Source organism: Neltuma alba, unplaced genomic scaffold (genome assembly GCF_004799145.2).
Source record: "Neltuma alba isolate B1F8T4 unplaced genomic scaffold, ASM479914v2 tig00011720_pilon, whole genome shotgun sequence".
NCBI lineage: Eukaryota > Viridiplantae > Streptophyta > Magnoliopsida > Fabales > Fabaceae > Neltuma > Neltuma alba.
In genome coordinates, this window is record NW_021636352.1 from 111,720 (window position 1) to 138,891 (window position 27,172).

General features: G+C 31.5%; 4 protein-coding genes across 4 annotated transcripts; 2 read left to right on the plus strand and 2 right to left on the minus strand.

Annotated features, from left to right (window-relative positions):
- Positions 1-511: 511 nt before the first annotated feature.
- On the minus strand, positions 512-2,553 carry LOC114717247 (probable S-adenosylmethionine-dependent methyltransferase At5g37990). The gene is made up of 3 exons (XM_028902349.1): positions 2,290-2,553; positions 1,155-1,835; positions 512-1,077 (listed from the first exon to the last, which is right to left on the minus strand). Exons 1-3 carry the CDS (start codon positions 2,359-2,361, stop codon positions 739-741), a joined length of 1,092 nt encoding a protein of 363 aa, XP_028758182.1. The 5' UTR covers positions 2,362-2,553; the 3' UTR covers positions 512-738.
- Positions 2,554-3,945: 1,392 nt separating this feature from the next.
- LOC114717230 (probable S-adenosylmethionine-dependent methyltransferase At5g37990) lies at positions 3,946-5,860 on the plus strand. The gene is made up of 3 exons (XM_028902328.1): positions 3,946-4,110; positions 4,593-5,261; positions 5,348-5,860. Exons 2-3 carry the CDS (start codon positions 4,656-4,658, stop codon positions 5,681-5,683), a joined length of 942 nt encoding a protein of 313 aa, XP_028758161.1. The 5' UTR covers positions 3,946-4,110; positions 4,593-4,655; the 3' UTR covers positions 5,684-5,860.
- Positions 5,861-6,098: 238 nt separating this feature from the next.
- Positions 6,099-13,372, minus strand: LOC114717227 (tetratricopeptide repeat protein 5). Its single transcript, XM_028902326.1, has 13 exons — positions 13,175-13,372; positions 12,135-12,249; positions 11,920-12,030; positions 10,906-10,963; positions 10,617-10,706; positions 9,700-9,794; positions 9,563-9,616; positions 8,590-8,727; positions 8,219-8,279; positions 7,974-8,088; positions 7,267-7,336; positions 6,787-6,858; positions 6,099-6,581 (listed from the first exon to the last, which is right to left on the minus strand). Exons 1-13 carry the CDS (start codon positions 13,333-13,335, stop codon positions 6,465-6,467), a joined length of 1,257 nt encoding a protein of 418 aa, XP_028758159.1. The 5' UTR covers positions 13,336-13,372; the 3' UTR covers positions 6,099-6,464.
- A 7,252-nt stretch (positions 13,373-20,624) lies between these two features.
- LOC114717229 (uncharacterized) lies at positions 20,625-21,265 on the plus strand. Its single transcript, XM_028902327.1, has one exon. The coding sequence runs from the start codon at positions 20,714-20,716 to the stop codon at positions 21,263-21,265; it is 552 nt and encodes a 183-aa protein (XP_028758160.1). The 5' UTR covers positions 20,625-20,713.
- Positions 21,266-27,172: the final 5,907 nt, after the last annotated feature.

Genomic DNA, 27,172 nt, shown 5'->3' on the forward strand with positions numbered 1-27,172 from the left:
AATCTGCAGATTCTATTGAATATGTAAAGTTATGCCTATAAATAGAGGGTCTATATCATATGTTGAGTACCACGAATGGAATAAAATATACTCTCTTATTCTCTACTTTTCCTCTATATTCTACTATTTATTTCATAAGATTTAATTAGTTATGGATCTTTATTACAAAAAAGGCATGCAAAGCACTATAATAAACAATTTAATAAAGTTTTTTTTTGTTCAATTAAATAAAATGTCTGCATGCATCCAATTAATTGATTTGTATAGGACACAATCTCCAACAAAGATGGTAACTATATATAGTTACTAATGTAAGACCGATGTTAGATTTTGGGCAAATTAGTGACTCGCAATCGTACGTCCTTTATTTTTTTTCCTGCAACAAGATTCAAATAAAACAAAACAAGAGTATAGATAAGCATGCATTTTTTTTCCTCAACATGGATTTGAGCTCCATAATGAAACTATTTATATAATGATCTTCATGTGAAGATCAAATTAAGACGTCTTGTTGTATCAGAGAAGCTTCAATGTTACTTTAGACCGTGCTCTTCTCTTGTCAATATCTATTAATCAAATTTTATTGAATGTATAATTTGATTACATTAACAACTCTTGAAAAACTTACTTGAACTCAGCAAGTCCGATCCTTTATTTTCTTTATCCTTTTCAACTTCATCAACACAAAACTATATATATATATTTATAGCTCACAACTTGTATATATATATTTATAGCTCACAACTTGCGTTTAAGAAGCACAAAAAGCATAACTATTTTAAGCTTCCTAAGGTTCATGATATCTGGGAATTCTACAACCTTCTGAGTAAAGCGATCGAAAAGCTCATCAACTATTGCGCCTCCAAAGTGCTGCTTAATCAGATCTTCCATCACAACCCTATAAAGGGAAACAAATGTGTACACATTTGGGGCCGCATAGAAGGTCTCAAGGTTCAGAGGTTCCATTTTCTCAACACTGAAATACTTGTTTTCCTCGAGAATCGCCTTCACGCCCTTAACAGGTGAGTAAAAGATTGGCAAATTGAATGAGTCAACCTTTTCTTCTGTCATAATTCCCTGAATATGTATATCATAACATTTGTCATTCTCAAAGCTTAATAATATTTCATAAGGTTTAATGTCTTGATTCTTACCACTCTAGCCATGTCTATGAGAGAAGATCCAAGAAGCTCAAAAACTCTACCAGGATCTATTTCCTTATTATCATCAGCAACAACATCTGGTGCAGCAGGTATCTGAAGAGCCATGAGTCCATTTCCCACAACTTCTTCTGCTCTAGCATTCAAAAAGTTCTCAAGATCCTCTTTAAACTGAGCTTCGTAGGCCTCACCAACTTCCTTTGGGGCATCCGTGTGATGAATCCTTCCTTTGTTCCAAGCACTGGAACTTCTATCCACAATGTCCTTAGGAACCCTAGAGAGCCAGTGAAGTGTTGAAGCAGAATGCACAAAGTGAAGGGATTGATTTGGGAATAAACGTCCTCGGAAAGAACCAGGAACCCCACAAGCAAAGTAGGATCGGTTAGGAGGAAGGTTCTTGAAGAGTGTGTTGAAGTCATTTGAGACTTGGTCGTTGAAGAAAACTTGGAATTCTAAGGTTTGATGAGCAGGAAGAAGCTTGTGTCTTCGGTAATGGTTTTTTATTGCTTCTGTTATGCTATGCATTGCTATGAAAGTATTAGGACCTGTTGAGCAGCCTAAGTCTGCAATAGTAATGAGGTCTTTAGAGCTAGAAGAGGTGAAGGTCATGGTGGGATCCAAGTTTTCGGATATTGCCTCATCGATCAACCTCTTTTGAGCTTCGAACGCGCTTCTCTGCAAATAACATAGCAATCACTGACTTCGTGAGGATACTTCAAGGTGTGTACTACTTATGTTATATATTTATATAGATGACAAAGTTTATATGAATTTTAAGATTGAAAGACATATGTTAGGAACCATACATATATCTCTATATGTACTCATATGGTCCTTAATATAATACCTAATTATTGAGCTGATTTTGATCTTAAATATAAAAATTATTTCTCATATTTATCAATTTTTCCTAAATTATCTCTATGGATCTCCCTCAACCATAATCAACTAGAAGAGAGAGATAGGATACTAAAGAAAATGATTATGGTGTTTTAAAAAAAAACATGTCATATTTCTTATAATTAACTAGCTTACCTAATTTTCTTAGTCTAATCAAATTAGTTAAATAGGTTTTATATTAAAGACCGGAAGAGTATATATAGTTATGCTATGTTTAAGACATACATACCTGAAATGAAGAGTTTAGAGCATAGCTGCGAGGACCCTCTCCTCCATTCATAGCAAAAGAAAGATTCTCCATCTCTCTCTCTCTCTCTCTCTCTCTCTCTCTCGACGACGCTGGTTTCCTCAATGAATAAGAAATTAAAGAAGAGAATTTACCACTTTATTCGGTAGAAATCAAGTTTCCTCAGTGGATAATGATGAGTTCGTGAGCTTTTTGGTTGATGCAGGAAGGTAGTATATGCATACACACACACACACACACACATATATATATAGATGGAATAGATATGTAGAGAGAGACGGGTTCAATCAAAAGCTTGTGTTAAGAATATCTGTGTATAGAGAGAGTTCAGAATCAGAATTATAACGAGGGAAGAGTAAAGTCAAAGATGCGAAGCTTGGGTTTTGGAAAGGTGTGTGGAAGCAATGCAGCATGCTATGCTCATCAATGATGTCACACAATAACTGGTTGCGATCATCAATGACGGCATCTATATATATATATATATATATATATATATATATATATATCCAATTTTCTCAATTTGCAATTATCATTTTCGACTTGGTCAAACGTTTTATAGACTTTTATGCTCAATTATATCTTCGCAGATCTTAAATTCTTCAGATACTTTACTTGAACCTCATTTGTTGAATTTTAATTTTTTATGTTTTGAATGGAAATTATTTTTTTAAGTTCATAGTTAAAATTTTATATTAATTTCATATCCTATTTATTTTAAAATAAAATAAATGTAAACATTTGAATAAAAGCTATTTGAATGGACAATGATATATATGAAGCAATGACACGAAGTTATCAACCACTTTATATTGATTCGGGAATGGAAATTATTTTTAAATGAAAATTATATATTATATATATTAAAATTATAAATATAAGATTTATTTATATCTATAATTACTTGTTATTTTTATTTCATTTTTTGATTCAATAATTATAAAATGCACGTATAATATATTGAATGAATATATTCTTAATAATCATTTAAGCCTAATAGTTACATAGAATATCAGTTTAAAAGATAAGATTAATTGAACTTTAATTTTACTTTTTATGATATTAAACTTGACTAGTTTCTTAACTATAAGGGGAAAAAAAAAAAGCAAAAGATAATTCAAACAAGGATCGGGATCTATTACATTACTAGAAGGATGCATGATTGAGAAGTAGTGACGGCTATAGATTAATTAACCCTCTTCTCCTCTTAAACGCACAAAAAAGGAGGAGGAGGAGGAGAAGCTGGGGAACTAAGGAATTTGCGCTTCATACAGAGTTTCAATGTTAAAGGTTGTAGCATCCAAGCGACGTCGTTGATGATCAAAGCCAGAAGAGATTCTTGACGTCATTGATTACCATAAACTCCACAAAACTCTCAAGTTCTTTGAAAAGTAAAATACTAACAAAATTCAAGTCACTCGACTGGCTTTTTGAAGGTTTGAATTTTGACTTGTCCTTCAATACTGACGTCCCTTGCACTTTCAAAAAAATGATTGTACTTGTGTGTGTGTGTGTGTGTGTGTGTGTGTAAATGCATCGGTTTCTTGCATTACCCATAGGAAAGCTCAAGTTCTACAACTTGTTCTTATATATTCAGGAAACTTTCTTTTCCTATACAGAATAAATCGGCATCACACACAGACACACACTCTTTGTTAGTAGTTTTGCAACTTTCTGGGGTTGACAAAATAACTTTCCAGAAGAAGAAAACGACGCAGATAGATATGGAGAACCAATCATTTGCAATGACAGGAGGAGAGGGTCCTCACAGGCCACAGCTACGCTCAAAATTCTTCCTTTCGGGTATTCATAAACATGCATGTATTACATGTATATATACACCTACACACACACACCATTTGTCTCTTTGCTTTCAATAAGCTATAGTTCTGCATCTACGGCAAGATAATCTCATCACATTCTGATATATAGAATATCAAGATTTCATCTCTATAGTATTACTTTGATCCTTAATATAAAAGCTAGTTTGACATTCAATTTAGTCCTAAATATAGAACCACAATCCACTTTATAGTATTTATTCATTTTTTCACAAGATAATCTTTGTAGTAGTTGTATATGTTAAAGGTTTCATCAAATGGTAATTCTAGCCAATACACATGATTAGTCATGGTATTTTAAGAAAGCCAACACCTATTTATTATATATAACTAACTAACTAATTTCCTTAATCTCTTTAAATTAGCTAACTAGCTCTCATATTAAGAATTGGATGTAGTATTATGCTTATCATTTAATTAACTGCTGCATAATCTTTTTCGCAGGGAGGAGTTTTTGAAGCTAACAAAAGACTGATTAAGGCCGCAATAGCCAACAACTTTGATCCTATGACATGCGTTGAACCCACAAATGTCATCAGTATTGCTGACCTAGGATGCACCACTGGGCCTAACACCATTATTGTAATGCAAACCATAACAGAAGCAATAGAAAACCAATATTACAAAACAGTGCAGAAACTTTCTGCTCAGCAAATCCCAGAATTCCAAGTCATCTTCAACGATCAAGTCTCAAATGACTTCAACACACTCTTCAAGCGGCTTCCTCCCAACAGAAACTACTTTGCTTCTGGGGTTCCTGGCTCTTTCCATGGACGCTTATTCCCAAAGAAAACTCTCCATTTTGTTCACTCAGCTTCAACACTTCACTGGCTCTCTAGGGTTCCTAAAGAGATTACAGATAGAAGCTCTAGTGCATTTAACAAGGGAAGGATTCATTACATAAATGCTCCGAAGGAAGTACAAGATGCGTATGCAGCCCAGTACAGAACTGACTTTGAGAATTTCCTTCACGCTAGAGCACAAGAACTTGTGAGCAATGGACTAATGGCGCTTCAGATCGCTACTGTGCCTGATGTGATTCTCGAATCTGATATACATCCTGCTAGGGTTTATGAGCTTCTTGGATCTACTCTCATGGAAATGACTAAAGAGGCAAGAAACCTTTAACTGTGTGTGTGTGTGTGTGTTTGAATTTTTTCAGAAGAAAAGTATAACTTTGGTTGGCATTGATGATGCAGGGACGAGTGAGTGAAGAAAAAGTTGACTCATTCAATGTGCCTCTCTTTTATTCACCTGCCAAGAATCTGAAGGAAATTCTGGAGAAGAATGAGAGTTTCAGTGTTGAGCAGATGGAAACACTGAAAGTTGAAGAATTTTATGAAGCCCCAAATGCCTCCAACTTCGTCTCCATGTTACGAGCTTTCTTGGGAGATTTGATTGAGCAGCACTTTGGAGGTGGAATTGTTGATGAGCTTTTTGATCGCTTCACTCACAAAGTAGTTGAATTTCCAGATATCATGAATCCAAAGAAGTTAAAACTGGTTATGCTTTTTGTTATAAAGTGCAACAATTAATGAGCTTTATTAAGTAATAGGGAATTCGGCGTGTTGTGGCTCAGTTCATTAATGTTTGCTAGAAAATAAGTTTTCGTTTCTTTCCTAGCTAGAACTTCGTTAAATCCGAAGATCAATGATAATTGAGTACGAGTCACATATATTTATTGCCATTTCACACTATCTTTTGATCCAATTCAATAACACTATCTTTTGATCCAATTCAATAAAGAGAAAAGTTTTATTTTGATTAAAAGAAAGATTCATTGAATTGTGATCAATTTAATTTCAGACTAGTTAACGAGGTAACGTTGTCCATTGGATTAGAACACGTATCAGTAGTAATTTAACAAAAAAGTTGATGACAATAGAACTCATCTATTTTCCTTAAATCATTCTATTTTTACTTAAAAATTAAAATTATAAAAAACAATTATTTCCTTTTGAGAAAAATATTTCATATATCATGCACTACATTCTTGAAGTTTACATACAGGTTTTATCCACAATACAATGCACAAGCTGGTGAGCTAGTCAAGCAAAAGCTGCCCTCTAAGAACTATGTTCAGGTGATGGCCAAAATCAATAACAAATTACTGTACTAAGCATTTACTGAACTCAATGGCCAAAAAGATGCAAAACCAAAACCAAAACCTCCCTCCATAGTAAATCCAACCCATGAACTGGGGCGAAAATTCCACCTGTAAATACACCACCTTAATGTATTTACAAAAGAAATATACACCATTCCAAACCACGCCAGACAACCAAGGAAGCAAAGCTCATCTTAACGAGTCTCCCCTCAAGGTTTGTGTTGTGCGTGTATTGATGAGTGAACAGCCTGTTGAGGGGTGACAGCTTTTCCATTCACGAGTACTTGCTCAGGGAAGTCCACGCGTATAGATTTGAACAGGTAATGCTAATTTAAGATACACACAGATAACATAAAGTGAATATCTTGTCAGAATGACTAGATTTATTACATGGAACACTGGAGAATAAGGAAATCATTGGATTAATACAATAACTAGAACATAAGTAGGTTGAGAGTTCCATGAAGACAAGTTTAACAGGCAAATGGAAATCCAAAAGAGAGCAAGCATGAATTGGATATATAAGCATACCTTCTCCTTCCATGAAAAATCAACATGACGGAAATATGGATCAAGTAGCGTTAGCTGATCTCTTTCCTTGATCTGATAAAAGGACCAATCAATTCCACAATTGATGCAAGATATCAACAGGATAGATGCTTAGTTTTTTCTTTCCTTTTCTTCTCATGATTTGGGCTTAGATGATGTTCACATTAATGGAAAAAATTCTGACACAAAGGGTTCGTCCGTAATCATTCTTGATCTTATAGATCATCTAATAAAATTCCATGCAGATCTACAGCAATTAGACACTATGATAAGCACTTCATATTTCCATCGTGTCTGTGTGTGTCTGGCACGCCAGCTAGGCTCCGAAGAATGTGTACTATAAAGTATATCATGCAGTATCTCTTTGCTAAACAAAAGTTAGATTTTACAGTGTACAACGGCTAATATGCTTAAAATACATTAGAAAGAGAAGAAAATAAAACTGCAGCAACTAACTCTTACCACATCCATACGTACACCGTAAACTGTAAGAACAAAGCAATTTTGGTTTGAATCACAAAGCAAATAGTATCTGCAGAATAAAAGGAAAATGAAAGATATGATATCAGAATTAGCATACAAATTTCTTAATTGGCTCTCAAAATTAATATATATAAATTTTTTGCCAACTCAAAATTAATATACTCCTCTGATCCTAAATATAGGACCGATTTTGTAGTGTAATTTTACACTACAAAATGGGTCCTATATTTAGGTAATTTTACACTACAAAATGAGTCCTATATTTAGGACCAGAGGAGTATAGACATATAAAAGAAATCTATACAAAGCTGCACTATATACAAGTCATGAATCGTATGCCTCACCAAAGACTCCACATCTAGTTTATCATAAACTTGCAATTCTATTTACTAGTCCTTGCTTTCTTTGAGAAGACCATTCTGAAAAATAAAACTCCTGAAAATTCTGATTTCCTATCCACTTTCCCTTCTTTCTCCAAATTATTTTTAAAAAAAAAAATCTAGAAAACACAAAAGCTACAGTGGAAAAAGATTCTATATACAAAAAATAATTAAAAAAATTCAATAAACATATAATGCATAGACGTAATATAGCAAGCAATAAAATTCTGACATATATAATCTTGCAATTAAATCACTTTAGACATTCAAAACATGAAAGATAATCCTCAGGATCTGAGAACTTACAGGGGAGCAACAGTGTCATTCGTAACAAAGAATAATACCTTCCCATCTATGGCTACTTGTCTGTTCAGACCCTCCAACATACGGTCTATAGTAGCTCTATTGTATGATGGATTCACTTTCACAGGAGGAAGACATGAATACAATGAGCATATTAGATACGAGATCAAAAAGTAAGAGGCGCAAGGGAGGTCAACAAAATTTAACGGGAATATGAACTGAAACTCATAGTTCAGAAGGTAGCTTACAATCTACAGCAGCTAAAGATGAGGCCAAACTTGCCATTCGCTTAGCTTTTAAATGTCCTCCCTGCATATAAATCTCACATAAAACAGAAGCCTTCTGATAGCTGACTAATTACTAAAATCAAACATTTTCTTAACTTCCATCATTCACTATCTTCTTTCTTGTTTCGTGAAGGGGAGTGCAAGTGGGGATTGACTTGAAGGTTTAAGAAACTACCAGTTTCTAGCATTATATAAATCATACTGGGAAATCAAATAACCAAATAAGTCAAATAAATATAGCGTTCAAGACTACACTAGCGTTCAAGAAATCACTAGCTTTATGTTACCACTACGGTATTTCACAGCCTACATCCAAGGAAAATATTTGTTACCCTCATAAGATTGTCCAACTTGTCAAGTAGGCTGACTATCTTCTGAACCTCTGCAGCAGCATTCAGACTTGGGTCCTTTAAAGCAGCAGCCTCGAACCCACTGAGGGCCCTCTCATAATGCTCTAGATATCTATTAACCTAACAAAATTATTCAGGATAACAATTAACAAGCAAAAGCCAAAACTAAGCACTATTAATGTGAAATATGTAAAGAAAGTGGTACATATGATTCTGGCATAGCTGTTTTCCTGCTCCATTATTTTGGGAGCTGGAATCTGTCAAGAAGGCATTACCAAACTGGGGTAGGCTCACACTTGTGCACATATTCACAGAATCTATGCTGAGTGCACCTAATTAAAAGCCTAAAAAATCCTTCCTTGAAGAAAGAACAATAACAAGCGGATAAACATGCAAGAGGGAAACCTTTTAGTGAATAATTACACCAAAACTTCAGGACATAAAAAGAACTACACAAAACTGTCTACATAAATGACAGGGACCAAATTTATCTGACGATTACATGGAAAAAGTTATAGTATGATCTAGAAGCAAAAGGCAGAGAAAGGATCAAGCATAATTATCGGTTTAAAAAACCAATTCAATGTGTATGGTTAAGCATTTTTTTCTGCTCTTTTCCCTCCATACAAGTCAAATCAAACACGAGGGCAGAGTCTTCCATGTGTCGATTTATGTCATTCATTATTTGAATAGTAGATAATTGGGGTTCAATCAACATCAATTGTTAGCAAATGTTACTATAAGCTATGATAAAGAGAAAAAGACCAGGCCAGACAAGCATTGCATCACGTTGAGCTTTGCAGGAATATATCTTCACTATTATAGATTCCACAAACCATGCAAAAGTTTCAGAAAGGCTGAGAATAAAGACATAGTGAATAATTTAAAATGTGAAGGAAATCAAGAAAAAAGAATCACAAGCAAAGAACTCCAAAAAAGGAGACATGGAACTTACAATGGCACTGTTGAAATATAGATCAGGATTGGACTTCATTCTTTCATCTTTCTCCTGGCATATATTAACAAAACTTTATGTTTTCTGCATTATTAAAGAAAAGCCTACAATGAACCAGTTCATTCACTTATACTCACAGCATTTTGATATGCTTTTACAGAATGTTGAAGTTTGCTATGATCCCAAGCTCCAGAGACAAAAAAACTAGTAAGGCATGCATTTCCAAGATTATCTGTCAAGAAAAACCGATGATGTTAAAAGAAATAAATTTTGCAAAATTATTTTCAGAACAGCCAAATATTTTGAGAGAGAATATAAGGAGAAAGCAAAATGGACCACTTTGGTTTCTCGTATGTACCTTTTTCATTCATAAAGGGGGGAACTGAATGTGAAGGATAAGCAATGAATATAGAAAATATATTAGTTTCTTAAGGAAAAATGCTTTTGGTTTCTTAAGGACTCTGTTGGACTCAGAAGAAAAAGGGAAGGAAAGAGGATTAGAGGCCAAATTATGAATTTCCTTTCCTTTGTTTGGATGTCTAATGTCATATATGTCTCTCCTCCAAAATTGATAAAACTGAAAAAGATGGGGCTTAAGGGTTCAAAACTGTCAATTTTACCACAAAATTAGTTGATAGATAGATACCGAGGGAGGGAGACCCACCCCCCGGGGGGGTGGCGGCAAAATCCGCCACACCAGAAGGATGACAATGAAACAATGAAACCTTCCCTTTGCTCTTCACTCCACCCCTTCCCCACCATCCACATCATTAGTCATTCAAATAACGTCTTATTACAATTCTCAATGCTCATTTCAGGGAAAGAATAAAAGCGTTGTAAACACTTCATTGCTATATTTTTTTAATGTTCTCTGATGGCTGCACATATAGCCAAATTTATCGCCTACCAGAGAGAAGAGAACTTATACAATGGCACTCTAACAAAACAAGATGATATGAACTTTAAATATTCAGTGTGACTGTGTCAATATATGAACTGTTGTTTGATAGCAAAGCCAGGTTTATTCTTTGAATTCATGTTTACAGAATCTTACACCAAGAGTAACCATCCTTGACATCTAAAGTGATAGCTTCCTTCGCATGTTGAATGCTTTCCTCAACAAGTTCTGCCTGATTCTCAGCACCTGTAGAGGAACATATTTGTAGAAATCAAAATTGTACATGAATCATGCAACAAACTGGAGTAACTAGTCCACAACCACAAGCACTCTTTAGAATTGCTGGAAAAAAATAAACAATTCCCAAGGAAATTAGCACAAGTTATTAAAAAAAAAAAAAGTAAGAGTTATTTAATATGATAAAAATTACAATGGAATCCTTTACCTTGTGACATTTTTCTTTTAAGCATTGATAATTGACAAAGAATATTCTTGTTAGGACCCTGAAAAAAACAACCAATACATATCATAATGTCAATCAATTCAAAAACAGAGCCAGTGCAGAGCAAAACTGACACTTAGAATAGAATAGTTATGGCTTTTAATATATCTGCACAGTGTCTATTTCAAATCTTTGAAATTTCCAGTCATTACAGTAAATTTCTTCCCATCACCATATATTCTCTACAGTTAATTCAATATTCCACAAAATCAAGAAGAAAAACTATCACATCAAGACATTCTCTCAATCAGTTAACATTTCCCTCCCTCTTTTTATTGCCTACTTTTCACGGGAAAAGGTTTCAGGTTATTCTATCTGATATGACAAGAAATTTGATTAAACGGAGAGGATAAGGAATACAAAAGAAAAATAATAAAGAAAACAAGATCATCAATACAATATTCCTCTCCAATTTTTCTGCATGTCTAATGAACAAACCTGACCCCATAGAAAAATACATGTTCCACTGAATGCCAAAGAGAACCCTTATAAACAACCCTATGTCATAAAAAGATTTTACTACAAAGGATTATCCAAGAAAATCCGAGCATTCCATATCAACTAAACACAGCATAGTGAAGCACACAGATGGCACAGGTGAATATAATTTTGCCATCCTCACATCAGAAAAACCTTGATTTTTGCTTTCATACTCAAGCAGCAATGAAGAATCTAGTACACATCAGAAAACTATTATCTCTCCCATTTCTTTGTTTGTCTGTGTTCCCATGACCAGATTATGAATTTTTTTTACTCACAGATACAATTAATCAATATGAAGCCCTTCAAAGCAAACAAAGTCATTCTGTTATATGAATCAGATTAGTTAGGGTAAGGCTCATGGTTGTTATTCAACAAATAGAGCCTTCAAGAGGATTAAAAATGCAACTAAGCTCTGCAAGTATATCAACATCTTCAATAGCGGTCAATTATAGGGAATCTAATGTCAGCACTAACCTTGCTTAATGCAAGACTAAGGCAGTTTTTAGCAGCAGATAGATCTCCTTTCTTCCAAATGCAATTACCTAAACATAGCCAAGCGTCTGCAAGAGATGGGTTTAGCTTAACCTGATGCATAAAAATAGAAAAGTTAGACATAAATCATGCCAATCAAAATCAATTGCAAGACGGATACACTTAGACACAGAAACTAACAACTTGCTTGTGCTTACAGCTTTTGATAGATGATCCTCTGCTTCTTTGTTATAGTCAGGACATACATCCAATGTCTTCCCTCTCAAATACTCAAATGTTGCACGTTGCATAGGCAACTTCCTTTCTTCTGGAAAAGAAGACAATTTTAGGAATTTTAGATGCCTAGTTGTCGAAACCCAGATCAAATCATATATTACTTGTGGAACAAAGCCGTAATATCAATATATCATTGCCCACAGAAGAAAATGGACAATTGGATGGTAGAAGCAGCAGCATCTACCGCAAGCAAAGAAAACGAAAATAGCAAGAAAGAACAAGTCGTTCTTCTGGTATTTGATAGGTCAGAGAATCCCACTAAGCCAAATACGCCCTTTCCTCACACTGACCCCTCAGTCCACAATATATTCTCTGCTAACAGTCTCTCTCTCTCTCTCTCTCTCTCTCTCTCTCTCTCTCTCTCTCTCTCTCTCTCCCACTCATGACAACCCATTTGAGTTAGTTAACACTATTATTTCCCTTCTTTTATCCCTCTGTCCAGCTCATGAGAAACAAAAAATCAGGACACCTTTTCACTGTTTCTCATCCTTTTGTCCATAACAAAGTTTCACATTTCAAGTCATTCATATTGGTACTGCAGTATCGTATATCAAGTCTTCAAATGCACCCTGTGGACGTTTCAATCATAACAACAGGCATTCGGGAACTCTTAAAAACCAAAATTTCCAATCCCTGTAACAGAGTGAATGAAATAGTTCTCTCATTCATTGAAGTTCTACCCTAGCTTCATTGGTTGTTCAATAAGCAAGAACAAGCATCTTCAACGCAATATTTGAAGTTTGAACAAGTAAAAGAGAATTGCAAACTGCACCACCGAATCTTATTCGTGAACTCTCACTTTATGTTCAGTTTTCTCAAATCAATATACCCGCAGGCTCGGTTTTCCGAAAAAACGAACTGGGGAAGTAGCATAAAAAGATACAAGTTTATACGAATAGGTCAAAATTTATCAGGAGGATAGCATCAAGAATCAAGAATATGAAAAAGAAAATTCACCTGAGGAATAGAATCGAGGAATTTCAGAGCAAAATCGGATTGTTCTCGCAGTTTGGAGATTTTGTCATCTTGATTTTCCGGAAAATAGGTGTCCCGTATGTGGTAAAGATCTTCAACTAATTTCGCAGCTTTCGTTAAGGAGTGTTCCGCAGATGGGCTGCTCATCTCAGTTACTATGGCGAAAGACACTGTTGAAGAAGTCAAGGAATCTCAGAGTGAAAAGGCTAGTTTTCACTTAAAAGCAAGACCCCCGGGTCGTTATTAGAGCGAGAGCATCTCGCCTAATCTTAGGATAATTACAAGAATATTTCAAGAAAATGCTTGTAATCTTACAAATCTGTCGACAATATGAGGGATAATTGTGAAAAAGTAGAACAAATATTTAACGCGTTAATTATAAATAATTTTTAAGTAATTTTTTAATCTTAATAAATTAGTTAAAAATTCCTATGTTAGGATTTGAAGAGAATAATTAATACTATATATCAAAAAGCTATTAAAAACCATAAATTTAATAAGCCATACTATTTAGGGATGATGAATAGTATATAGGTTATTACAGATTTAATATTTTTTTAAAAATTTGGTAACACAGTATTTTAAACTTATATTTGTTATAAAAATGAGAAAGTTAGAGAATAAAAAGATAAGAATTGGAAGAGAAAATAAGAAGTATTTCTTATATCCTGATATAAATACAAATGCTTTGTACATAGCCTCTATTTATAAGCCTTAAACCATTAAAGTCTAATCCAAAGTTTACAACAACAAAAAAAAGAGAAAAGGAATAATAACAATAAACATGAGAAACTCCTTTCAAGTCATTTATTAAGGGTTATGGGTTTAAGATATTCAAAGATCAAAATTTTTTAGAAAGAATCCTAAGAATTGAGGGCTATAAACATCCACATATATATAATATTTATAAGATGCTCCTCCTTGGATGTTCATAACAAATATTATGTCTCATTAAAACCTTACTAGGAAAAATCTATTGAGACAAAAACCTAGTGAAGAAAAAAAAATATACAATATATATTGGAGCAACCTTGTTAAAATCCTTGCAAGGAAAAATCCTATGGGACAAAACATTAGCTAAGGAAAAAGAATACAACATGATCTTTACTCTCCCTAATGATGATATCACTTTTACTCTCCTATCAACAGCGTCACTCTTTATCATTTTGTCACAATAGAGTATACTAATTTCTCAAGCCGTTCAATACTTTTTCAAACATATCTTCTTTTTAGCTGAACTATGCATAATACGTTGCCATCAAATTATATTGAAATGCTTTCCTTTAACATATCTTTTAGATAGGTGAAATTATCAATATATTCTTTACTTGCACTGAGAAAATGCAAAGAAAGGTTATTCTAAAAAACATCATAATATATCTTATATTGACGTAATTAATTTAATTTGAACAAAATAATATCATATAATAGTTTTATAAAGCTATCATATCCAATCTCAATTTCGTTATTCATATGTATACATGCAAAAACTTAACTTCACCAACAAAATTATAACATGTAATATTGACAATATATATAAATATTATTGTGGAATAAATATATAGGATTTCTAGTCTATTTAGTTGAATATATTTTCCGGACAAAATTATCATGATAAAAATCAATTATTGTGCAATCAGTAATGATTTCAATAACTTGATCTAAGGGTCAAGTAAAATACGAAATTATTTATTTTTTAATATATTTTTCTGAGTTGAATATGTATACTCAAATTATCTTAATCAACATAATATTTCAAATATTAAATAATTTTCTTCTATATATATGCTTTTGACATTTTAAATTTTTCAAAAATTCTAACGTAAACTTCATTATCTAGTGAGTCACTTATAAGAGTGGAAACAGATCAGGTCAGACCAGGCCTCACCTTTAATAGGCCCATCCTGTGGTGAGGCCTGTTGGCCTGGGCCTGGTCTGTGATCTGTGAAAGGTTTTTTGTTTGACCTGAGCCTGGCCTGGCCTATGGTTTATTAAGAGGCTTATTTTTTAACAAATTTCAAACACACATAAATCAATTCAAAATTACAATAATTCAACCTAATTTATCTTAAATATAAACAGAAATTATGAAATTATCAAATTAACACAATTTGTAAAACATGTCCCCTTAGGCAAAAAAAAATCAAATATGAAAAATTATTAGAAAACATAATTTCACTCTGGTATAAAAATATCACTTCATCCCATCTCTAGTATAAAAATTAGTTAATGACTAGATCTAGTTTAAAATACGAAACATCCTTAATCCCTTTTATATTTTAAATTTATCATTTGTTCAAACTAATTTACTAACAAAATGATATTTAATCCTGTTGTTACACATGGTTGTTTTAAAAAAAATGTTATATTTATTATTTATTTATTTAAATTAATTAAGCAACTATTATAATAAGAATTAGATTGAGCACACATATATGCAGTCTAAAACATAATAGGCCAATTCTCTATATATATATATATATATATATTCTATATAAGATTAATATGAAAAGCATTAATCAAATAAATGAATGATGCTTTTATTTTTTTTTAATGCACTTATGTTTTCTTTCTCTGTTCAAATATGTGTCATTATACATACATCAATATAAATCCATAAATGAATAGAAGAGAAAGATAATATAAATCAAAGATATAAAAACAATTAAATAAAGAGAAAATGACTATTGAAATTTGAAATGACAAAAATGGGCATGCGAATATATGAAATGACCAAATGGGCATGAGGTATCAATCTGAAATTTTGACAATTCGGTAGAAAGACTAAAATGCCCCTGACACGCTTTTGGAGACAATTTCACTACTCCGGTAATAATAATGACAACATTTGTAATGTGAATTATAACTTTTCGTAATGAGAGTTACCATCTCGCTATTGCCATTTGCAACTCGTTTATTTCAAACCCAAGTAACATGTATTTGGAGCCAATTTCATTACCTGATAATGATAATGATAATATTTGTAATGTGAATTACAACTTTCACAATGAGAGTTACTATTTCGCTATTGTCATTTACAACTTGTTTCTTTCAAACCCAAGTAACATGTATTTGGAGTCAATTTCACTATCTCAGGTAGTGATAATAACAATATGTGTAATGTGAATTATAACTTTCGTATTAAAAGTTACCACCTGTTCATGTCTTTAGAGAGGTTCAGGACATTTTAGTCTTTTTACCAAATTGTCAAAATTCTAAATTAATACCTTATGCTCATTTGGTCATTTAATATATTTACATGCCCATTTTGTTATTTCAAATTTTAACAGTCATTTTTTTGGTCATTTTCCCTTAAATAAATATAGAGAGACAATTTCAACAATAAATATAAATAAAAGATACAGAGACAATGTACATAATATATATATATATATATATATATAAAAGGGGAGAGGGAATTGTAGCAATATATATATATTACAGCACGCCATAAATAAATATACACATGTGTCATATATAAATCTATATACAACAATTTAAATAGAAACAAAAATAATACTATAATGAAATAAATTAAATAAATACAAACTCATAATTAAATGTAAACAATAAATAAACTCATTATTACATAGATCACCTTGTACAATCGTATGTAAATAAAGAAACGATATATGTGATACCGTATAAATAAATAAGAAAAAAATTAAATAAAGGAAACAAAGGAGGAATAAACAATATAAACAAAGGAGAAATATATAAATAATGTAAGCAAGGTAAACCGAATAATTACTATAAGCAGTATAAATTATATACATATATATGTATACACCGAACAGTGTATATATATAGAAGCCTGCAGTATGTATATAAATAAACAGGATATATAAATATATAAACATAAATAAAAAAAACTTATATAAGAAAAGAACAGCAAAATGTGGCAAAAGTATAGAGAATTAAACTGCGTATGATAATCAGATAAGGGGAACTAGCAATATTCGTGTAAGGAGCTTATATTTCAAATTCTCGGAGCAAATCCGTACTGATAACGTATTATAAAAATAAGAAAATTAGAGAGTAGAAAGAAAATAACAAGACAAGAATTGGAAGAGAAAATAAGGAGTATTTTTCATACACATATATAGGTATAAATTTCCTGTACATAGCCTCTATGTATAGGCCTCCAATCATTTAAGTCTAATCCAAGGGTTTTAAAAAAAATGAAAAAGGGAATAATGACAATAAACATGAAAAACTCCTCTTAAGTCATTCATTGAGGGTTTATGAATTTAGAACATTCAAAGATCAAGAATCCTATGAAGAATCCTAAGAGTTGGTGCTTATGGACATTCGTATATATTACCTCCGTCCTAATTATAAGAGCCAGTTGACTAATTTAAGGAAATTAAAAAAATAAGTTGAGTTAGTTATTTATTCTAAATAGATGTTGTCTGTCCTAAAACATCTTTGCTAATTAAATGTATTGACCAGAACTATCATTGTTAGAAGGTTAATTTGGAAAAAAAAAGTATAAATATAAAAGACAAAGTAGATTAAGGTCTTATATTTAGGACTAAAATAAAAGTCAAATAGGGTTTTATATTAAGGAATGGAAGTAGTAATATTTACAACAATATTAATATTTTTACGCTACTTTTTTTTACTGCATTTTCCATATGTTTTATTTTTGATAAGTTAATTATCTCGTCATGACCTATGAAAAGTTTCAATATCCTCTGCATTAATACAAGAGAATAACGGTACGAGCATATTTCTACCCGCTACACCGTCTTATTTTATACTCCACGCTACAAAATGCTACGTAATATTAAACATTTTCACTAAAGCTATGATAATGACTGCATGAGATTTACACAAAATATGTTGTGATTGCCAATAGATATATAGATTTTTTTGGAAAGAATTATTTTGCAGATGTGCGTAGTTTTTCTCAATTTTTAATTTGTAACTGTATTTTTTTTCTTAATTAAACGTTTTAACTTTAGTCTGTTAATTTCGTTAGCTTCTATAACTTTGATTTACTAGTAGTGTTGATCACTATGCAAAAGTTCAACAGTACTAATAGAATAAAATTACTGTGTTTTAATTAAGAAAAAAATACATTAAGTATCAAATTGAAAATGGAGGACAACTACAGGTATTTACAAATTACTCTTTCGATCCTAAATATAATATCTTTATATACTAGTATAAAGATCTTATATTTTCAACTGGAGGGGTATTTTTTTTAAAAAAAATATTTTACAGTGACTTCTCTCTCTTGTTCCATAATATGCTTCGAGACAATTTTCAAACTTTTCTGCCTCAGCCCAAAAAGTAAGTCTTGCTTCAACATATTGACGCCAAGAAAAAAGTCGTACTTCAACGTAAGGCTCGGTCCGCGTTTAACTACTGCAAGCCAGACGGGCGGTTCGGCCAATAACTTGATTTACATGGACCACTTGTAAATTGTAACTTAAAACACGTTAGTTTTTTGAATTTCATGAACCCTTTTTTCTTTACTTTGTAGAAATAATATATACTCCTCCGGTCCTAATTATAAGACCCAATTAACTTATTTGAGGAGATTAAGAAAGTAAGTTAAGTTGGTTATTTATAATAAATAAGTGTTGTTATTCCTAAAATATCCTTACTAATTAAGTATATTGGCTAAAACTATCATTATTAGAAGGATTATCTTGGAAAAAAATGCATAAATATAAGAGAGAAAATGGATTGGGTCTTATAATTAGGACCAAATAAAAAGTCAAATTGAGTCTTATAATAAGGACCGGAGGAGTACAACGCAAAACTGAAAACTGAACTAGGTATGCAAAGATGGAAAATGGGGGCTAGTATATGTTAATCTATGTACTCTCCCCAAATTTATTACAGGGGACTTTCCCATAATTTTTAATATAAAATTTTTTATTTAAATATTAAATTTTCTAAATATTTTCTGCTTTGATATCATCTAACTATCTAATTAATCTTACAGAGTCTGTGCCGTAAGTGAAGATCGTTTTGGTAACAAAAATAAAACAGTAAAAGATTAATTAATTTTAACAAAATTTCTCGTTCTCTGTGTGGAGTAGTTAATGAATCCTTGTAATAGTTGGGCTCATTAACCAAACTGATACTAAGCAAGTCTAGAGCACATTCCACGCTCATTAAATAGATGAGCATAAAGTATTCATCTTAATTTAGATCATCCATAATTTTGATGGCTCAAATTCTTTTTAATTTTTTAATATTTTAAGCAATTTTTTATTTTAATATTTACATAATTTAAATAAAAATAACCTTATAACTGACATTTTTTTTTGAAAAAAATAAAATTATTATTAAAAGTTGCAAATCTACATCATCTGCCTCAGATATTGGATGGAGTAATATTACACGGTGATGATAAGCATTAATGAGGATCACTTTTAAGTCTGTCTTAAGTAATCCTCTATTCCTATTTATAAGTTATAACACATTCCAGCATATTTCATACAGATTAAGAAAATTTTTAAAATGCATTAGTTTTTTATTAAAATATTACAACTTTTCAACTTTACTCTTATTTAATATATACATCTTTCAAAAAAGATAACTATCTCCATTATAATAAATGAAGGACAAAATAGTATATTCACGCTAAAAATTTAATAAAGTGACTTATAAATAAGACAAAAAAATTCTCCTTGTGTCTTATAAATAGGACAAAAGAAGTATAAGGTTGCATGTTCAACCTTTTGTGAGTATGTTTGGGTGCGTGAGTTTCTTTCACTAGATCAGGAATATAAAAAAAATAAATTTTATAATGAAACCAAATGAAACCAGGCCAGCAACCAAAACGAAACCATAATACTCTTCCGGTCTTTAATATAGGACCTAATTCTTGAGTTAGTTTTGATCCTAAATATAAAACTCATTTATTATATTTATCAATTTTCTCTAAATTACTTCTATGGATACTCCTTCAACTACAATCAAGTAGAAAAGGGAAAGGGGTACTAAAAAGATGATCATGATGTTTTAGGAAAAATGTGTCACTTTTTTTATGATTAACTAACTTATTTAGCTTTTTTAATATAATCAAATTAGTTAAATGTGTCTTATATTAAGGATGGGAAAAGTATTAGTAGTAATAGTAACAGTGAACCATTACTGGGTCGGACTAAAAATTGTCGGAGTATGATTGGTAGAATTTTCAAACTTTGCCAGTATACGAGGAAGCTTCGATTATGAGGTCCAAAGAAAATTCAACGTCTCTCCATCCCCAGTTGTATTCAACTTTGAATACAACTTTTCGCATTCCACGATGAAGTCAACACATGTTTGAACGTGTTGTTCCATTCTAAATCACTCACTCTCCGTCTAATTCTTTTCCCTTCATATATATATTCCTAGACCTCACATGCAAAGCAGTCCCAGATTCGACCCCAAAAATTCCATTCTTTGATTCTTTCCCCTTTATCATCACACAGCACAACGCAAAGAATCTATAAATTAATATCTCTTCGTTTTTGCTCAGAAACCCTAACTTTTCTGGTATACTTCCCTGATATACAATTAAATGGGAAATTACATCTCGTGCACTTTCGTGTTCGTTCCAGTTTTGATGACGAAGAACACCCAAAAGGCTGCGAGAGTCATCTTCCCCACAGGTGAAGTTAAGCTGTACAGAGAACCTGTGAGTGTAGCAGAGCTCATGCTCGAATGTCCCAACCATTTCCTGGCCAATTCTCGTTCTCTTCGTATAGCTCATAGGTTTTCTCCTCTCGCTGCCGATGATGACTTGGAGCTTGGCAACCTCTATGTCTTGTTCCACATGAGAAGAGCCAACACGGTCGTTACTGCCGCTGACATGGCGGTGATCTTCGTGGCTGAAGGCCTGGCTGTTAAGCGGTTGACCTGTGGCCGTGCGGTGAGGGCCCGGACGACCCTGCCGGCGGCAGAGAGTTGTGGTGGAGATCAGTTGGCGCAGCAAGAAGTGGCGGTGGAGAAGACAATTCCAAGGCTGAGCTTCGACGGAGTAGTTGACCTAGGGTTTCAGTATCGGGTAAATCGTTGCCGGTCAAGGAAGCCCATGTTGGAGACTATAAAGGAAGAACCAATTTATTATTGATGAACCAATCAACCAGTTGTTTAGCTACTAGATAGACTCTGGTGTAATGATAAATATTTGTAATGTAGGTGGTTAGGAAAGGTTGTTAGGTTGAATTTTTGTTTTTCATTTATTAAAAAAAGAGTAAATAAAAAAATATTTATTTCCAATGAATCTATTGAAAGCCTTATAGATTTTTTATTTTTAAAATTAATATAAAACATTTATTTAATTTTACTATAAGTTATACACTATTTCTTGTATTTATTAAAATGTTCTAATTGATCTCTTAACTTTAAAAAGTATATTTTTTGTCGCCTAACCCTAAAATTATTAAATTTAAATGATTATTTGTTATAACAATTATAGTTATTTTGAAAATTAAACTTAATCTATTAGCATTTGAAAATATTTTATCAATACTTAAAGTCTCGATATCATCATTTTTTGTTAATAATTTAAAATTAAGGGATTGAAAGTATATTTTTAAAGTCAAATAACCAAATTGAAATCTTATATAAAACTAAAGGATTAAACATATATTTTAACCGTTATTAAAAACACACAATTTTACTCTAAAATCAAAGAGAACGTATGGCATAAACTTTCTCTAAATTTTATTAAACATACGCAATTTTTTTATAATACACAAGTTTTTTTTGAGAGATTTGTGTAATTTATTATTGAATGTGTGACTAAGCTTTAAAAATAAGTAATAAAATTTTGTGATTTCGACTTAATTTATGCAATATCAAGTTATCAACTCACGTAATTTATTTAAAAAATAAAAAGAGTAATGAAAGCATTGTGAGTTGTTGACTGTTGACTAGCTAGTGTGCTATTTTTTTCAATAAAAAGTATTACCTCCCTCACCAATTTTTTTCCTCAAAATCGAGAAGATAAAGATTATACAAAGATTGGCCAGGAGATAAAACTCATCCATGATTCTAAGGACATGACCCATTCAACTAAAATTTAAAATGCCAAACATTTTACATTACAAAAAGATCATATTAAAAGTTAGTAAAAACTAGAAGTATGGTTGTCATCAATACTCCCTCCTCACGGTATACCTCCAAAAAGAAAAACTTCATGCTTCTTTAGTCTTTATATAGACTATCTAGTTCTTAATATAAGAGTTGGTTTGACATTTAATTTGATTTTAAATATAAGACACTAATTTACTTTGTCTTATATTTATCATTTTTTTAAAGATGGTTCTTGTAGTAGTTACACATGTTAAATAGTTTTAGCTAATATTCTTCCGGTCCTTAATATAGGACTCAATTATTGAGTTGGTTTTGGTTTTAAATATAAGATCCATTTCTCATATTTATCAATTTTCTCTAATTACCCCTATGGATACTCTCTCAACCATAATGAAGTAGAAGAGAGAGAGAGGGGATATTAAGAAAGATGATTATGTTGTTTTAGAAAAAAACGTGTCACATTCTTATAATTAACTAACTTACTAACTTCCTTAATCTAATCAAATTAGTTAAATGTGTCTTTATTAAGGACCGCAGGAGTACATTGATTAGTGAGAATATTTTAAAGAAAAAAAAGAAGAAAAGATTTTTATTAACTAATAACTAACTAACTAATTTTTTAATTTACTTAAATTAGTCAACCAGTTCTTATATTAAAGGCAGAGGGTAGTACAATGGTTTTAGAAGACTGATGTCACGCCATTGGTTCTAGTGGCAACCCATAATAATCAATGAAAATAACAAAATCATAAAATCACAATAATCCATGTATAACCCATAATGGTTTTAGATAGATAGGTAGCAGTATCATCGTATCCGTCTCTACTTTCTTCCCAGCATAATATCACGAAAGGGGCTTCTACCACTAATAATCCATTTAATAATTAACCACTAGATCTTAGAAATTAATATCTAATAACCATAATGGCTATGCATTGAAATATGTTTATGTGGCTATAGTAGCGCGCTGACAAAGTAAAATATTATGTGTACTATAGTTTTTACCAGACAGGACAAATTTGGACGTAAATATTTTCATATCTGCGCTTCAAATCTAGAGTTGTGATTAGTTTGAATTGGTTAGAAAACATTTTCTACACACAAGAAACGAATATAGTACCATACTACCTCCGGTCCTAATTTTTATTTCAGAAAAACTAGTGCCAAATCACTTCAATTAACCGTTATTATTATTAATTCGATGGTTTTAAGAATCTCTCAAAATTTTAAGATCCAAATCTGTAAATATGTACTTTGATATTCTCACATCTAGCATCCAGGTGTCTCTTTCTCTTTCGATTTGTGACTGAATCTCAATCCTCCCAAAAAGTCAAGTAGTGATGCCATGTGTATCGACATCAATGGGACACTTGGGCTCCTTTTCTTATAATTAATTAAAATACTTCATCAAAGACATCACAAATCATAGGCCCATGTGGACTCTTGTCATTGTTTGTTTCATATTATAATCTGAATCAAATGATGTCACATACAGCTGAGGGATGATGAAACTCATAAATTACCATTATTTCCTTCTTGAATCTATAAACTAATATATAGCCCATGTTGCCAATTATAATGGAATGTATAATGGTTAAAAAAAAAATTATAATGGAATCTATAATTGTTAAAGAGTTTATTTTTCATCATTATACATTCAACACATTCTTAAATTTTTTAAACTGTTTTATTCTCAAATAATAATGCACATTTAAATTTAGCTGATCTTCCGTCTGAAATACTTCAAGTAAATTACACTTATGAAAGAAACATATTAAGTTAATCATAAAAATCATAAACGGAATAATAAAAATTTATGTGTTGGAAGTTAATTTTATCCCTTAATTAATTGTTGTTAGCTCCGGTATCATCATCAAACTTTAATTATATTAAGTACTACAGTGTGTGTGGTACGTTTTAAAATTATAATTTACTTTCAAATTTGCTCAACGTACATGTTTTCAAATTGATTTGATGTACTTATTTCTCTATTATATATTCAACATGTATAAACTTTTCATATTTCAAGTGAACTGGGGATTATAAATACCGCTCATGGCTTGCTCCCCTCATCACCTTTCTGCAGATTAAACCAAGCTTTTTGACGGCATAAGCTCTTCCACTACTCCAAAATGAGAGACCAAAAGTTCAGAGACAATGGTAAATAATCACAATCTCTAACAAATCAGATCAATCTTCAGTACTTGGTGACTTAGCTTAGCTTGTTTCTGTTTCTCTGTATATATAACTTTTCTTATTTCTGGTGATTTTTGGGTTGAATCTGCAGATGAGCCTGCAAATATGTTGATGCAAACATGGAGGTTTTGAGAGAGAGAGAATGGAAAAAGTGAAGAAGAAGGAGATGATGGTGATGATGAGGAGAACAAGAGGGTGGAATTATAAGAAAAGTTATGAGCATACGCACAAGAGAGAAGCTGTGATGTCTGAAATTGCAGAGACTATGGGTTTGGCTTGTGGTGCAATGGGACTTGTTTTTCTCAGTGGTTCTCTTTGCATCTGCCTTGTGTCTCTCTTATCTCACCATATAAGATTTAATATGTAAGTTTAGTACTAACCTCGTATATTGTTTTGTTTGGATTGAAGGAGAATCATCTTTATGTTATAAATACTGATGTGAGGAGCCTGTGGAGTCTCATTATTGGGAAAACAAAGAATCCTTTGGAGTTGGGAGGGATTGATATATGCATATTCAATGAATATATCTGATGGAAACTTTAATATGTTGAAGGAGGGCATCCTCAGACCTCATTTCTGTAATTACATAAGAAAAACTCCGTTTGATTAATTTGTTTTTAGTAAAAAAAACTCTCAAAATTGATGGATGGGTTTTTTAAGAAAATCATTTCAATCGTACAATGATTAGGGTAGTTACAGTGGTCGTGTCCGAAGTCACTATGCTCTCGTTTGGTAGAAAACATTAAAATTTAGAGTAGGGATTGAGATTAGAATTAAAAAAATATATTAAAAGAATGTTTAATATAAGAAATTGTTTATTATATGGAATTAGTGTCAAACTCATGGATGTGGGATTAGAGAATACCATGAAAAAGTGATATTTCCAATCCCATCTTATGAGTATTAGTATCCATCCCATGTAATAAGTAATTACTCATGCAAATACTATTTTAATGATTTTTTTTAATTACAATTTCAATCCTTATATCTTATTTTTCAATAGTTCGTACTAAACGGAACTTATGTTTTATCTGGTGAACTTCTTACAAGTTGGTGTCTGCTTTATGTATTGTTTTATGATTATGATGTATCTGTACTACTCTTTCATATAATATTATTGTCATTATATATATAAATTTCTCTCCGTAGGAAAAACATCGTTTGATTCATTTGTTTTCAGTTTAAAAAACTGTGTTTGATATGAGTAAATTGGAGGAGAAAAGGGAGGAAAAGTAAAATTTTAATAAGTTCGATTAGAAAATTGAAGAAATGGAGTTATAAAAATTTAGATGTAATATAAAAGAATAAGAATAATTAATTAAAAGCTTTTAACTCTATTATCACTTCTTTGTCTTCTCCTCTATTTTTCTATTTTTCTTATACCAAACAAACCCTAAAATTGATCAATAAGGTTTAAGAAAATCATTTCAATCGTACAATATAATGATAGTTTAACTGATAATTGTCATTTTATTTAAAAAAACTGATCTCTCCATTTTTTTATTCAAAATTTTGAAACTAAAATTATGCAGGGATGATAATTTGAGCTTGACTACATTGATTTGTCTTATGTTGGTTTGATTAGAAGTTAATAGTGCTTGACTGTATTGATTTGTCTTGTCTTACTTTGATTAGAGAAGTCAATAATGTTTGATTGAAAAATCAATCTTTTGTAATTCGCATTTAGGGACGAGAAAGGTAAAATAGGTTTGATATGTGTTTCTTTGCCTCAAACTTCAAACTCGTCTCGTTTCTCCATACAATATGAATAGAAAAAACGACAAAAAAAAAGAGAATTACTAAATCCTAATCATATTTGGTAACAATACTCAAGTTGTAAATAACAATAAATTTTTATTGACATTTCTTATTTAGTATTTATTAGTTTCTAGCTTCTTTTTTTTTTTTCATATATTATATACATAATTATCAGTATCAATTACTCTGTTTTTTTTTTGGCCAAAAGCATCAATTATACATAGGATCCCCTTTTTACCTGAATTATACATAGGATTCAGTCCAAAGATTGAAGATATTAACTTTAGAACCAAATTAAGTACACAGTGTGTGTGAGAATACCTTGATTCAATATTATACTCCTTTTGTCCTTAATATAGGACCTAATGGTTGAACTAATTTTGTTCCTAAATATAAGACCTATTGATCATATTTGTCAATTTTTTTTAAATTACCCCTACAGATACTCCCTCAACCATAATTAAAGTAGAAAAGAAGGAAGGATATTAAGAAAAATGATTATGGTATTTTAGAAAAAACATGTCATATTTTTTATAATTAACTAACTTATCTAACTTTCTTAATCTAATCAAATTAGTTAAATAGATCTTATATTAAAAATCAGAGGAGCATATGAGTAAATATGTAGCATGATTTAAAGAGGTTTTATTATTTTTATTGTTATCCTTACATCTGTTTTCTTTTTTAAATTCAAACACCTATTTTACTTATAAAGAGTCAAATTAACTCGCACCATCAATTTTTTTTTTTAAAAAAAATCAAGTGATGTGGATAACGTTATTAGGCCAAAAAATCCTGACTTAAAAGAGGTTTTATTATTAGAGGGTAAAAGTTATTTTCTTATACTGAATCTTTTGTTCTAATTAATGTTATTAACACGCACACAAACACGCAGTATGTATCGTACCATAGAAATCCCCTTTTTGGCTTTATTTCTCACCAACTGTGCGAATATGATCAATTTTATGTATTTATAAAGTAGAGG

Excerpts from the sequence above, each read along its gene's own strand:
- LOC114717247 (XM_028902349.1), bottom strand. The coding sequence starts at position 2,361 with ATGGAGAATCTTTCTTTTGCTATGAATGGAGGAGAGGGTCCTCGCAGC. Across the intron at positions 1,836-2,289 it reads CTCTAAACTCTTCATTTCAG|AGAAGCGCGTTCGAAGCTCA; the intron begins GTATGTATGTCT and ends TGTTATTTGCAG. Across the intron at positions 1,078-1,154 it reads TCATAGACATGGCTAGAGTG|GGAATTATGACAGAAGAAAA; the intron begins GTAAGAATCAAG and ends ATACATATTCAG.
- LOC114717230 (XM_028902328.1), top strand. The coding sequence starts at position 4,656 with ATGACATGCGTTGAACCCACAAATGTCATCAGTATTGCTGACCTAGGA. Across the intron at positions 5,262-5,347 it reads TCATGGAAATGACTAAAGAG|GGACGAGTGAGTGAAGAAAA; the intron begins GCAAGAAACCTT and ends TTGATGATGCAG.
- LOC114717227 (XM_028902326.1), bottom strand. The coding sequence starts at position 13,335 with ATGAGCAGCCCATCTGCGGAACACTCCTTAACGAAAGCTGCGAAATTA. Across the intron at positions 8,280-8,589 it reads AGTTGGACAATCTTATGAGG|GGAGGACATTTAAAAGCTAA; the intron begins GTAACAAATATT and ends ATTTATATGCAG. Across the intron at positions 6,582-6,786 it reads ATTTTTCATGGAAGGAGAAG|CATTACCTGTTCAAATCTAT; the intron begins GTATGCTTATAT and ends ATCTTAAATTAG.
- LOC114717229 (XM_028902327.1), top strand. The coding sequence starts at position 20,714 with ATGGGAAATTACATCTCGTGCACTTTCGTGTTCGTTCCAGTTTTGATG.